Raw genomic sequence first — 15,177 nt, 5'->3', positions numbered from 1 at the left:
TCTGAAGCTCCCCACTGATCCACTTTCCATTTCCCCAACTCGTTGTGGGCTGCTTTGCAGATCCACTGCAGACTGACTGGTGTAGGTCAGTCTCTTTCAATCTATTGTGGTCAACATTGTGAACCTTGGTATCACGGACTCATTCTGGAGCCACCGAGATGCCCATCAATTCTCCGAGAGACGGGTTAACTTAGAGCCGGCTGTGCTCGACACCATCTGTAGGGTGGAATTTCATCGAGCTCTTTGAGATATGTTGTGAAACTCTGATTCTGAGAACAGAGACGCTTTCAAATTCAGTTTGAGGAAAGTCAAAGAAACCAACAGCAATGACATCACAGAATAATCATCCAAACCTCTGTATTCCAAAGCTCTGATTGGCTCTGGGTATCACACACCGCCCCCTCTCCTTTGTTAATTGGTGCCTGGATTGATGGAAGATCCTGACTGGCTCACAGGGATTGTCAATCATCATTGATCATGCCAGACCCTGTTGAAATGCAGGAGCTTGTGAGGGTAGAGGTTAGGTTGTTACTACAGTGGAGTTTGAGCTCAGTGCTTTGCAACAGGAAGAGTTAAGATGGCCTCCCAAGTGCGTCAGAACTATCACAAGGACTGTGAGGATGCTGTCAACAAGCAGATCAACATGGAGCTCTATTCCTCCTATGTTTATCTCTCCATGGTGAGTTTTGTATTTTTGGGGTCCTATTTCAAAATTAAGGCTGTTATTTTATTCTAAGCAGGTAGAATTTCTCTAGGTCAATGAATGGGCTTTAGAGGGTCTCTCTATAGCCCTCCCCAGTCTTAATCCAGTGAATGCTCTTAAGACAGTGATCTTGCAGAAGGACTCTTTCCTGCTCTGCAATAGCTCTGTCCTATTCTGATGTGTTTTATATTTGAAACTAACTCCAGGGTTTCATCAAGTTTGTAATGGAGGGTTCATCTTGAAGATTCACTAAAACTAGTCAACTTCCAACTTGGATGGCAACAATTAGATTGAATTGGGTGACTAGTTAGTGAAACATTGGCTGGTTCTGGCCAGTTTTTATCCCCCTCTAATTGAGTGAATCCTGTTAGTCTTTCTCACCTGAGGATGGTGTTAAACTATTTAATTTTAAAGATTTGGCTCTTTTCCTTCTCTGCTTTTAGACTTTCATCTGGGAACAAAAGAAGATACCACAGATATTTTGACCAAGTGTAGTTGAGAGCTTTATTCCAAAAAGCATTAAAGCTCGCTAATATTTTCTAGTAACATAACCTCCTATTCTGTTGAGCTACTTCAATGAGGAGCTTCCAACATATTCAAAAAGGATTTGGAAAGTATTGGTGTTGCTACCATTTGAGTTGGCCATGGATCAGATCTAGATTTCAATTGTCTCTTTTCCATTTTTCTCTCTACCTGCAGTCGTATTACTTTGACCGGGATGATGTTGCCCTGCGTCACTTTGCCGAGTTCTTCAAGGAGCAGTCACATGAGGAACGTGAGCATGCTGAGAAACTGCTGAAATTCCAGAATATGCGTGGGGGGCGTGTTGTCCTGGAGGATGTCAAGGTTAGATTCAGCAAACTTTGAAGAATTGCCATGGTTTTGTGAAAAGTAGGCTAGTTACCTCATACTAGATTATCTGAGTCATGGAAGTTGTTCCAAGAGGAGGCTCAATGATTGTTGTATGCATGGATTTTCAGAAGGCAGGAGATTGCTGGCAGAAATTGGAAGTGCATTAGAAGCAACCTTGTGACCCCAATAAAACTGGGTGGAGTAGGAGGCAGTTGGTATAAAATAGACCACTGGATGGTGACTAGTGCATATGATCTAAATGTGCAAATAGTGATCTGCTGAGCTAGGGTCTATAGTGAGCTCCAGGGCAAAATTGGAGACTGGCTAGGGGGTTGACTGGAAGGAAGTGGTTGATGTTCACATCAGATGTAAGAGTGTAGGGATTTGGGGTGTGTCCCAGTACAGATGTCATTTAGAAGCTAGCTTGCAGAGACAAAAGGCTGATTGAAAGGTGGGCTTCATGTTCTGGCATAGAATAGAAAGCAAGGAAGTGTTACTGCAATTACTGCTAGATAGACCTCATTTGGAATATTGTGCTCCATTTTAGGTGATCTCACTTTAGAGCCTATAGTGCTGTGATTTCAAGTCAAATAACTCATTCCAAAGAGAATTCTTGATGAACTGTCTGGTTAAAATCCTGGCTTAGAATATCAAGAATGACATTGAGTTGTGATCTGACTAACTCCTGAAATGTTCAAGTCTGTTAACTAATTTCTTCCAATGTTACTCTATACCCCACCCCTACAAACTCTCAGAAACCAGAGCAGGATGAGTGGAGCAATGGCCTAGTGGTGATGCAGAGAGCTCTGCAGCTGGAGAAGGATGTCAACCAGAGTCTGTTGGATCTACACCAACTCTCCACTGGGAACACTGACCCTCATGTAAGTTCCTAATGTCTCATTTAAAGAAAGATTTGCATATCTACAGTGCCTTCCTTGTCGTCGGTGTCCAAAAACACTACAGCCAATTCAGTACTTCTTGAAGTGTCATTATTGTAATGTTTGCAACATGGCAGTCAATCTGCACACCAAGATCCTGCTGCAGAAATGAGAGAAATCACCAGATAGTCTGTTTTATTAAGTTGGTTAGTGATAAATATTGGCCAGGACACTGACATTCCAGTTTTTTTTCTTTGAAATAGTACCATGTGGGCAGACAAGACCTTGTGTACTGTTTTATCCAAAAGACAATACCTCTGACATTGCAGCTCTCCCTCAGTACTGCAGTGAAGTGTTGCTTTTCACTCAATTCTCTGAAATGCGACAACCCAGGGCCTTCTGACTGGCAGTGGTACCAGTAAGCCATGGCTGACACTTGCCATGTTTTGGGTGAGTTGAAGGCTATCTGGGGAGCTTAATCTGATCACTGATCTTTAGCAATATCTCCATGCCCAATAGGTTTCTGATGATCTTTCACAAAAGACTTCAACATCAGGATCTCACTGAGATGAGGCCAGTGCATAAAGCAGATTGAAATTGGGACAGCAAAGGATAAGTTGTAACTGAAGGGGGTTCTGCTTTCCAATTTTAAATTGGTAAATGCATTACTCCTGGAGTAAATCTAATCTGACGTCCAATCCACCTATTTCTCTGCAGCACTTGTACCAGTTACCCCATCCAGTAGAAGATAAAGGACCATCTCCATGGGCGGTGAAGCTCAGAAGGTCTTTGATGATGTCTCCTCTGAGCTAATTGTGCTTTGTTTTTCACTTTCAGTTGTGTGACTTCCTGGAGACCCACTACTTGGATGAGCAAGTGAAGATGATCAAGAAGCTTGGAGATCACATCACCAACTTGAAGAGACTGGGAGCCCCTGAGAATGGCATGGGAGAGTACCTGTTTGACAAGCACAGCCTGAGTTGAATGGGATTTTTGAACCATTAGTTCTATACAGGTTGGAAATGAAGTGTGACCAACTTCTGGTGGTGAATACTTTGGTTGTCATTATTTCCCAGTTTTCTCATCTAACTGTCACAGTACATGGAAATAAAGGTTATTCATCATTGAACTGGTTTGTCTTTGTTTAATTAAATAGCTGATCTGGTTAAGATCCCACTGCACAATACACAGCTGTGTAATATGATCCAAGTTAAAAATACAGAAGTCACTCCCAGGATGGCTGTGCCCACATCTTCAAATCATCACTGGAGAGGATTCTAATGGTTTTCTGAGCTTTCGGTAACAGTTCCTGCTGAAAAGGGTTTTTTATAACATCTGCCAGCAAACAGTCATTAAGCTGTGGTGGTTTAAAACAAAGAAATGGGCAAGGGTGAAGGGGGTTGAATTAGTGCTGACAGTAGTGACTCTTCAGTCAGGAGAAGGGAGAGTACATGCCTGGTGTCTTGCTTCAGACTTTTACCTGTAAAGGTGGGGGAATGATCTGCTATTGAGCTGTCTTTACATTTGACTGATGGCACAAGTCACGCACTAGATTGCCAAAGCTGTGTGACATGTGTACACAGTACAGCGTTGGCCATCTTAGAAACTTCCATTTGGGCAGGATCATTTCTGTTTATCATTCTCTTTCTTTCCCAGGTTACTTTCTTTTTCTAGCCCCACCGACGGCAATACTTGATGTCTGGGATTAAGTAAAGCACTAGTCTGAATCGAGCAGTAGTGTGTCCTACGGGGAGTTTGTTGGTGTTGGGTAAAGTGAAGCTAAATCAGTAATCATGTAGGAGTCACTGGAAATAGAGTGCGAGACTTTCATAGCAGCAAAGAAAAACACGTGTTAGCTTTATTAACTCTCCGCATGGACTGAGGGACTCGGCCTCGTCGCAGGGCTATGACATCGACACACAATCGACGACTCTTAAAGGGACCCTGCTCCGATAACCCAACCAAGTTCCGTACATAACGTGGAGCGATAACATTGCCTATACATACTGAATTGTGTTACTGTCCCTATGTGCTCTCTGCCGCAATCATATAAATCCTATTCAAGCCAATGATTTTTCTACCAAAAACTAACTTACTTTCTATTGCAGCAGCATTGTTGTAGGTGTAACATTTGCATACTGGATTATCATTGGCCCGCAGGCATCGAAGCAATACCTGTTGTATTCACGTGATCACATGTTGCGTTGTCATTGGCCTGCAGGCATCTGTAAGGACTGCTATTGTTTAGAAGACCCAGGGGTCCGAACTCCATCTTGTCCACACGGTGCTGTATTGATTGAGAAAGCTTACAGACTTGATGCTTCATTAAAAGAGTTTAAATTGTAATAATCTGTTGTCCTGCAATTTATTATTTTTGTACAAAGTGTGCAAAACAAGACAGTAGGGATCCACTAGCTAATTCTGATCAAATAGTAGCTAGATTATTTTCGCTAATTCATTCGGTATATCGCTAATGGCCACAACTGTTCCAAAAGACTGCCCTTAACCCACAAAGTGTGCGGTGATTTCGGAGTGTTCCTGAAGAATCCACAAATTAAACATCCATTAAAGCTGTTCAAAAATAGTTCATCTAAAGGGAATGAATGAACTCCATTTGAAAATACCAAGCCACAAGGGCCCTTTAAATATTCTCTCCAGCACTGAGCGAGTATACATGGATAGACTGATTCATAATAAAATGTTGGCTGGACTGTTTCTAGGAGTTAAACTGGAAAATACATTGGTTTTCCACACCACAAGGGAAATGAAAGCTCTTTGGACATTTGTAATGGCTCAGCCGATTGATGCGTCACGTGTCTTGCACACCCATGATTGTTCTGACACTCTGGGGAGACCACCTTCACTTTTACTGCTGGTGGGAGCCAAGTTCAAACACCACTGTAGTTACAACTGAACCTCTCTCCGATGATGTACCTAAACGAGATTAGATGCCATGGTATAGGAACAGGGCAGACACATGGGATTAGGACCACTGCTTGTGTAGAGAATAAACAACATGAGCTGGATAGGAACAGGAGGCGGCCATTGAGCCCCTCGAACATGTTCCTCCGTTCATTGAGATCATGGTTGATCTGTGACCTCACTCCATATACCCGCCTTTGCCCCATATCCCTTAATACCTTTGGTTAACAAAAATCTATTAATCTCAGATTTAAAATTAACACTTGACCGAGCATCAACTGCTGTTTGCGGAAGAGAGTTGGGCCAAACATCCTACTTCTGTGTTGTATGGTTTATGTAATTCACTCTTCTCTGTTCTGGAGGTTTTTGTAATGATCAGTAACCTGTCATTCTGGAATGGTACTCTAGGTGGTGCTGTCTGTATATAAGAGTGGGCAACCCACGATGCACTAGGCTACCCACAAGGCAGCAGTCAAGATGGAGGCCTGTACAGATACTGTACCTAGTCCACATGTGCTCAATAAAGTGTCTAGCAGAAGCTAGCTGTTCTTAATAAAAACGACTAGTTATTAATGAACATAACATGGTACCAGGATTGGTAAGATCTGCTGAATATTGTGCAACGCGACATGGAGAATTTGAAGCCACCAGAGCATTTGAAACTCACAGGAAATGTCGACTACAATTGGCAGACTTTTGAACAACAATTCGAACTCTACATCGCTGCCATCGGGTATGGTACGAAGCCAGGCACAAGGAAAATAGCATTGCTGCTCACGGTTGCAGGCCCACAGGTGATAGAGGTATTTAATACATTTGTATTTAATCCAGAGGAGAACAGAGAAAAATTAGACGATGCGCTAAAGAAGTTTGATACACATTGTTCTCCCAAAAAGAATGAAACCTACGAGAGGTACATCTTCCGTTCTCGGACACAGCAGCAAAATGAGACTTTTGATAGCTTTTTGACTGATCTGAAACTGAAAGCACAGATGTAAAGTCTGTGGGTTGTATAGCGAAGTAATACACCGACTACAAGAGTAACTTAAACAGGACTTTACTATTCGAAGGTCAGGGCGAATCTGCCCAATAAGTTCTGCCACAGCACTTATATACCGGTGTGGTCACCGTCAGTATTAAAGTATACAGCAGCCAAGATAAAGTAGTGCCACACCTAAAATAGTTCTCTTAAAGGTAAACGGTTACATACAATAGTTCCCTTAAATGTAGAACAGTTACATACACTACAATCCTCCCTTTTTAGCTTACAACATACTTATTTCCCATTAACCATATCATTAGAACATATATACAAATTATGTAAAACAGTTCACAGATTCAGTCTCTCTGGAGGTCTCCTGACTCTCTCCGGATAACGCCTCGGTGGCGTAGTAGTTTTCGGTGGGGTAGTAGGTTCTTCCGGCAAGGCCGATTCAGCTTGAAGGACAGTGTCCGGATCATCTGATTCCAGTATTACCAGATCGGAGGTAGGGGCTCTGGGTATCTCTGTTTCGACATTAGCCGTGTAAGGTTGTGGAGTAGGTTGGCTCTTTGTGGATGACCCTATGATCTGGTCAACATGACGCCTTATGATGCTGTCACCAATGTCCACTGTATACAGCAGCGGCCCTAGCCTTTTTACAATAGTTCCAGGCTGCCATTTCTCGGTACGGTAGTCCCGGGCCAAAACTTGTTGACCTGTCTGAAAAGATCTAGTTGGCCTTTCATTCAGGCCCTGGAATTGCCGGTTCTCTACGTCCCTTCTGACGTTTGGCTTAATCAAATCCAGCCGGCGTCTTAGCCTTCTATTGAAAAAGATCCTGGCGGGAGTTTGATTTGTGACCGCATGTGTTGCATTCCTGTACGCCAACAAGAAGTTATCTACCTTATGTTGTAAGTTGATGTTCTCATTACCCATGGCCTTTATGGCCTTCTTGAAGGTCTGGACAAACCTTTCAGCTAAGCCATTGGTGGCGGGATGGTATAGGGCTGACGTGTAGTGCTTGACCCCATTGCTTTTTAAGAATTTCCTGAATTCTTCGGACACAAATTGTGGTCCATTATCAGAACAGACCTGTTCCGGCAGCCCATTCCTGGCAAACATGGTCCTTAATACTGTGATGGTTTTTTCCGTGGTGGTGGAGGACATCTTTATTACCTCCGGCCACTTGGAGTGTGCATCCACCGCTATTAGAAACATTGAGTCCATAAATGGACCAGCAAAGTCGATGTGTACCCTTTGCCAAGGAGATGAGGGCCACTCCCATGGATGCAGAGGAGCTTGTGGTGGCGCGTTTTGGACCTTCTGGCATCCTAGACAACTCTTGGTTATTTCCTCGATGTCTCCATCAATACCTGGCCACCACACAAACGCTCTTGCTAGGTTCTTCATTTTCACTCCACCCAGATGCCCCTCGTGAAGTTCCTTTAGCACCTTATGCTGAAGTTTGGGTGGAATCACCACTCTCGATCCACACATCATGGTTCCTCGGCACACTGACAGCTGTTCTTTCCGTTGTGAAACTGCTGGCAGTGTTGGTTCGCCATGTGCTGGCCATCCCTCCACTGTTAGATCGTAGACCCGTGAGAGAGTCGGGTCATTTCTTGTTTCATTCTCGATCATCGAATTGGTTACTGGTAGACATTCTACTATGGATGAGTGGAACATCTCTACCGGGTCCATTGTAGCCGCCTCTTCTACTACCGGCAACGGTAGGCGCGATAACCCATCAGCATTTCCATGCTGTTTGGAGCTTTTGTATTCAATGTCATATTGGTGTGCCCCAAGTAACACGGACCACCTCTGTAACCTTTGCGCTGTCATAGTGGAAACGGCCTTGTTAGGGTTGAATATGGACACCAACGGCTGGTGGTCTGTCAGTAATGTGAACTTCTTGCCCTGCAGGTAATGATTGAATTTCTTTACTCCCCACACAAGGCTGAGGGCCTCCCTGTCTATCTGAGCGTAATTTCGCTCCGCGGAGGTCAACGATCGGGACGCAAATGCGACTGGCCTTTCCGAGCCATTTGGTAACTTGTGTGAAAGTACTGCTCCAATTCCATAAGGAGAAGCATCACAAGCTAGACGAAGAGGTAACGTTGGGTTGAAATGAGCCAACACTTCCTCAGAGGTAATCAACGCCTTGCTTCTGCGAAAGGCCTTTTTACAGTCCTCGCTCCACTTCCATGGCACTTCTTTCCGTAACAGAGCATTCAGCGGATGTAGCACAGTGGATAAATTTGGCAGAAACTTGTGATAATAATTAATCAACCCCAGAAACGATCTCAACTGTGAAACGTTTTCCGGAGCGGGGGCCTTCACGACAGCTTCTATCTTGTCAGGCGACTTGTGCAGCCCCTCTTGGTCAATGACATGACCGCAGTACGAGATCCGTTTCTGGAAGAACTCACATTTCTGGCGATTAACTCGAAGGCCATATTCCTTCAACCTGGTGAGCACCAGTTTCAAATTTGTGAGGTGTTCCTCCTCGTCTTCTCCTGTAATCAGGATATCGTCCAAGTAACACTGTGTGCTTGGAACACCTTGTAAGACCTGCTCCATTGCCCTCTGCCAAATTGCTGGAGCCGAAGCTACTCCAAAAACCAGTCTATTATAACGATACAAGCCTCTGTGCGTGTTGATTGTGAGATACTGGCGCGACTCTTCCTCGACTTCCATTTGTAAGTATGCCTGTGCCAGGTCTTTCTTGGTGAAGTGTTGCCCGCCAGACAATGAAGCAAAGATATCCTCAATCCGCGGAAGCGGGTATTGTACCGTGTGAAGCACCGGATTAACTGTGATCTTGAAATCTCCGCAGATGCGGACCTTCCCCAGTCCCCCTGGCTTGTTACTTGATGAAGACTTCATGACGGGAACAATGGGCGTGGCCCATTCACTCCAGTCCACCTTACACAGTACCCCTGAACGTTCAAGCTCTTCCAGTTCTGCCTCCACAGCAGGTCGTATCGCGTAAGGTACCGATCTGGCTTTGAAAAATTTTGGGCTTGCATGTTCTGCAATCTTGATTTTTGCTTTAATTCCTCTCAGTGTTCCCAGTCCTTGCTGGAATACCTCTTTAGCTTCGTCCAATATTCTGGACAACCGTTCAGGTTTGACCTCTTCCTTCCCAGAATCTACCGTCATTGTGTTTAGTGAATGCCAGTCTATCTTTATTTTCCTGATCCACTCCCGTCCCAGAAGTGGTGGACCTCCCTCGGGCAGCACATACAAGTCCATCCTTCGGTGATCTTTGTCTTTGTATCTCACCTTGACTTCTATCTTCCCGATGGGGTATACTTTGTGCCCCGTGTATGTCTGCAATACTATCTGCGTATCCCGTAGGGGAATATGTTTGAATAACTTTTTGTAATCATGCTTATTCATGACCGTCAACGCCGATCCGGTGTCCACTTCCATCTTCACTTGGACTTTTGCAATCTGTAGTGTGATCCAGATAGTTTGTCGGTCAGCTTCTTTACTCACATTATGAATCCTCAGACTACCCAGTGCCTTGCTGTTGGAGTCTGAGTCCGAATTCTGTTCCTCTGGACTCTTCCCAGTCACCTCATGTACCTTTCTGTACTTCTTGTGCGGTGACTTATTATTGTTGTTCTTCTTTCCTGACCGGCATACCTTAGCTATGTGGCCAAGCTTGCCACATGTCCTACAGTCCTGGTTTTTAACCCAGCATTGGTTCTGGTCGTGTGTTGTCTTCCCACAAAGAGAACATTTCGTTGTACCCGAAGTCATTTGATCCACACTGAGTACCGCTGTCTTCCGCTGCATTTCCGCCGTGCCTCTCGCTGCGGCTTCGTGCGATGCTGCAATACGGACAGCCTTATCAAGTGTAAGATCGTTCTCTTCGAGTAGTCGTTTTTGCGTTCCTTCCTTCGACAATCCACACACGAACTTGTCTCGCAATGCCTCTGTCAGATTTCCTCTAAACTGGCAATATTTCGCTAGTCTACGCAGCTCGACCAAGTACTCCGCGTTGCTTTCCTCTTTTCGTTGTGTTCTCCCGTAAAATTTAGATCGTTCCGCTAACATCAGCGGTGCGGGGTTAAAATGATCCTTCAGGACAGCAACAATATTCTCAAAAGACTGATCCACCGGTTTAGCTGGTGATAGAAGATGCTTCAATAACCCGTATGTCCTCGCACCCATTGAATTTAATAAGGTTGGAGCTTTTTCATAATTTGCTCTCTTATTAGCCGTACAATATATCTCGATGCATTCTACATACGTGGGCCATCTTCCACCTCGGCATTGAAACCGTTGCTGTTACTATGCTTAGGCATCTTCACACTCTTCCTGAGAAACAACAACAATATTCTTTAACTTTTTTTTTTCAGATGGCGGTTTCCCGCGCTTATCTTCTTTCCCCGCCCACTTTAAAATGGCGGTTCCCACTTCTGTCTTCTTCCCCGCCTACTGGCGGCTTCCCGCGTTTCTTCCCCTGGCCGGAGGGGGAAGCTTCCCTCGGGCAACGGCCGCTGGCTTTCGGGTTTGCAGCCTGCGCGTCGGCTTCAGCACGTTCCCTTCTCTCGGCAGGGCAGCCGGTGCTGGGTACAACCCGTTGGCGGCGAACAGTTTCAGCCGCTGGGCTGGCTCTCGCTCAGCCTTCCTCGCTCGGGCTCTGTCTCTCCCGCTCGCTCGGCTCCCAGTCGCGCCTCCAGCCCTCTCGCAGTCCGGTGCTTCCCTCCCCGGCTGCGGCTACGTTCTCCGCGGTTTATTTATTTTATATCATCCCGCGCCTTACGATCCGGTCGCAGCGCTTCGTGGCCTCAATCACTATCTGGCCTTTTTCACCCCAATTGCGCCTCCCAGCTTCTCGCAGTCCGGTGCTTTCCTCCCCGGCTGCGGCTGAGTTCTCTGTGGCTTATTTATTTTTATATCTTCCCGCGCCTTACGATCCCGGTCGCAGCGCCTCGTGGTCGCGGTAGTTGTCCGGCCTTTTTCGCCGTCGCGGTCTAGCCGTCTCACGACGCGCCCTCGCCCGCTTGTACCGCGGCTTCTGCTCCACGCTGCCCCAGTCTCAGCGCCTCTGGGCCCGACTTCTGTCCGGCTCCTTTCCCCCTCGACCGTGGTCGAGTGCACCGCCCTTATCCTCCGTTTATTTGTTTCTATTTTCCCTTTAATCACAGTCACCGTGGCCGACTTGCTTCTCGTGTTGATCGGCTCACTCACCACCGTGGCAGAAGGGACAATCCGTGCCTGTTGCTGATGGAAGACTTCGTGTTTGAAATCTTCCTCCTTTCTTGGTCTGCAGACTCGAGTTTTCTCTCAGCAAAACGACGAGGGCGGGTGCCTCTTCTCCACGCTCGTTTATTTCTTCAGAAGTATTGATGCCGCAGGGTAAGATCGAACTCGTCGCCACTGTAAAGTCTGTGGGTTGTATAGCGAAGTAATACACAGACTACAAGAGTAACTTAAAAAGGACTTTACTATTCGAAGGTCAGGGCGAATCTGCCCAATAAGTTCTGCCACAGCACTTATATACCGGTGTGGTCACCGTCGGTATTAGAGTATACAGCAGCCAAGATAAAGTAGTGCCAAACCTAAAATAGTTCTCTTAAAGGTAAACGGTTACATACAATAGCTCTCTTAAAGGTAGAACAGTTACATACACTACAACAGACATGTAATTTCTCTGAGCTGAAAGCATCCATGATTCGTGACCAGATTGTGTTTGGTATTCATGATTAAAAAAAGTCAGGGAACGTCTGTTGAGAGAAACCGAACTGACATTGGAAATTGCTGTGAAAATATGCCAAGCTAGCGAGCTAGCTCAAAAGCATGCCAAGACTTTCAGTGAAATCAATGATGATGCGATTGCAGTAAGTGCTGCTGTCGGTGCTGTGTCCTACAAGGGGAAGAAACATGGGCAGAACAGAAGTGAAAAGCAATCGGAGGAAGGAATTTTTAATTGTAAACGCTGTGGTTACAAACACCAGTTAAAACAATGTGCAGCGTTTGGGAAAATGTGCACAAAATGTCATGGAAAGAGTCACTTTGCCAAACAATGCTTTTCAAAAGTAAAAACAAAGAAAGGGCAACAAGTCCGAGTTAATGTGATTGAGGACACTGATTTAAGTGAGACATTTTTTGTAGGAATGGTGTCATGTGACAATATAGAAAAGGATACAGAAAATGTGCAGCCCTCAGGAATAAACAATGCTGAACATAACGTCAATGCAGTAAAAGAGGACAAATGGATGATCCCACTGCAGGTAAATGGAGCATTAGTTACATTGAAACTAGACACTGGGGCAAAAGCAAACTTAATCAGTATGAGTGACATTAACAATATGAAAGAAAAGCCCAAAATACAGAAAAAGTCAGTACTACTGAAGGACTATAATGGACAGAAAATAGATAGCTTAGGTGTATGCAGACTTAAAGTGACAGTCAAAGACAAAGTGCATCATCTCATGTTTTCTGTTGTGGCTGAAGGACTTGATTCACTACTGGGTGACAAAGCTTGTGAGGACTTAGAACTGGTCAAGAGAGTCTACCGTATAAACTGTGCCATAAGCAGACCAGATGACTCGGTGGATTCTGTAGTGAATAATTTCCAGGATGTGTTTAAAGGATTTGGAGTTCTACCATTCACTTACAAGATCCAGCTAAAGGAGGATGCTCAGCCAGTGGTACATGCTCCACGAAGAGTTCCATCACCCCTGCATGACCGGCTCAAGAATGAACTGGACAGAATGACCACACTAGGAGTCATCAGGAAAGTCGAAGAGCCAACAGACTGGGTTAACTCCATGGTATGTGTCAAGAAAAAGCACAATGATCTAAGAATATGCATGGATCCAAAGGACTTAAATGCAAACATAAAACGTGAACACTACCAGATTCCCAAGCGAGAAGAAATCACCAGTGAAATGTCAGGTGCCAGATACTTTACAAAGCTTGATGCCTCACAAGGATTTTGGCAACTAAAACTGGATGAAGAGAGCACCAAATACTGTACCTTCAACGCACCATTTGGCAGGTATTGTTTCCTCAGAATGCCTTTCGGGATAATATCTGCATCTGAAATCTTTCATAGAGCGATGGAACACATAATTGAAGGTCTGGAAGGAGTTCGGGTCTATGTTGATGACATCATCATCTGGGGCTCCACACTGAAAGAACACAATGAGAGACTGACTAAAGTGCTACAGAGCATATGCCGGAATGGACTGAAGCTCAACAAAGCCAAGTGTCAGTTTGGCGTCCAGGAAGTCACTTTCCTAGGAGATAATCTATCTGGTAAAGGAATAGAGCCAGATATGGAAAAAGTAAACGCCGTACTCAAAATGCACTGACCCACTGACAAAAAAGGAGTGCCACGCATCATGGGGATGATAAACTTCATTGGAAAGTTCATTCCTAACTTGTCAGCCAAGACAGCCTGTCTGCGAGACCTGCTACGTAAAACAAATGAGTTCGCATGGACAGAAAGACATGAACAAGAGTGGATCAACCTCAGAACAGTGCTGACAACCACACCTGTACTCACCTTCTTTGACCCAACAAAAAGAATCAAAGTGTCAACAGATGCATCAAAAGATGGCGTAGGTGCGGTCTTGCTACAAGCAGAGGGTGAAGATTGGAAGCCTGTTGCCTATGCCTCCAGGTCTATGACTGATACTGAGTGTCGATACGCCCAGATTGAAAAGGAATGTCTAGGCTTGGTAGTTGGACTAGAAAAGTTTCATGGCTACATATATGGACGTCCCACCTTCACAGTCGAGGCAGACCACAGCCCACTGGTTGCCGTCATGAAAAAGAACCTGAATGAGATGTCTCCAAGGATTCAACGACTCATGTTAAAGCTGCAAAGATATGACTTTGAACTGATCTGCACACCAGGCAAATACATAGTGTTAGCAGATGCACTATCCCGAGCACCCACAATGAGTCATGTGAGCTCTACTGAAGAAGACGTGGATGTTCATGTGAGTATGGTCACTGCTGCGCTGCCCGTGTCAGACACAAAATCAAAGCAAATAGCAGAAGAAACAGTAAAAGATACAGTATTACAAACAGTAATAGAGAACATTGATCATGGCTGGCCAAAAGGTTCCTGTCCAAAATATTTTCACATACAGTCAGAATTGAGTGTCGCAAGTGGACTATTACTGAAACAGAACAGAATAGTCATTCCACAGGCTCTACGTCAAGACGTGCTCAAAAGGATTCATGAGGGACACCTCGGAATTGAAAAATGCAAAAGGAGAGCAAGAGACACTGTTTATTGGCCTGGTATAAATAAGGACATTGAGAACATGATAGGCAAATGTGAGACATGTCAGAAACACCAAAACAAACAAGCAAAGGAACCAATGATAGTAGCTGACATACCAACAGCACCATGGCAAAAGGTTGGTATGGACCTTTTTCATTTAAATGGTAAAGACTATCTAATAGTGATTGACTACTATTCTAACTATCCTGAGATGGCGCTGCTCTCAAGCACCACAGCAAGCAGTGTCATAATGCATGTGAAATCCATCTTCGCCAGACATGGAATTCCCAGGATTGCCGTTAGCGACAGTGGTCCGTGCTTCAACTGTAAGGAGTGGCAACAGTTTGCAGCACATTATGACTTTCAACACATCACATCCAGTCCTTTGTACGCTCAGTCGAATGGTAAGGCAGAGAAAGGTGTTCAAGTTCTCGAGCAGCTACTGAAGAAAGCGACAGAAAGCAAGTCTGATCCTTATCTCGCCCTGCTGAGCTACCGAGCCTCGCCTTTAGACTCTGGTTCTTCACCTGCTGAACTCCTAATGGGTCGCAAGTTGCGTACCACGCTACCCTGCTGTGCAAAA

At 45.0% G+C, this 15,177-nt stretch overlaps 1 protein-coding gene across 1 annotated transcript; it reads left to right on the top strand.

Annotated features, from left to right (window-relative positions):
- The first annotated feature begins 516 nt into the window (after window positions 1-516).
- LOC147099770 (ferritin heavy chain B-like) lies at window positions 517-2,464 on the top strand. Its single transcript, XM_085969369.1, has 3 exons — window positions 517-679; window positions 1,403-1,549; window positions 2,311-2,464. The coding sequence occupies exons 1-3, from the start codon at window positions 578-580 to the stop codon at window positions 2,446-2,448; spliced, it is 387 nt and encodes a 128-aa protein (XP_085825495.1). The 5' UTR covers window positions 517-577; the 3' UTR covers window positions 2,449-2,464.
- Window positions 2,465-15,177: the final 12,713 nt, after the last annotated feature.

The sequence above is a fragment of the Somniosus microcephalus genome, chromosome 28 (assembly GCF_052327205.1).
Source record: "Somniosus microcephalus isolate GS21.2 chromosome 28, FLI_Smic_1.0, whole genome shotgun sequence".
NCBI classification, from domain to species: Eukaryota; Metazoa; Chordata; class Chondrichthyes; order Squaliformes; family Somniosidae; genus Somniosus; species Somniosus microcephalus.
The sequence above is the reverse complement of the archived record's forward strand: the minus strand, read 5'-3'. Positions and strand labels throughout refer to the sequence as shown.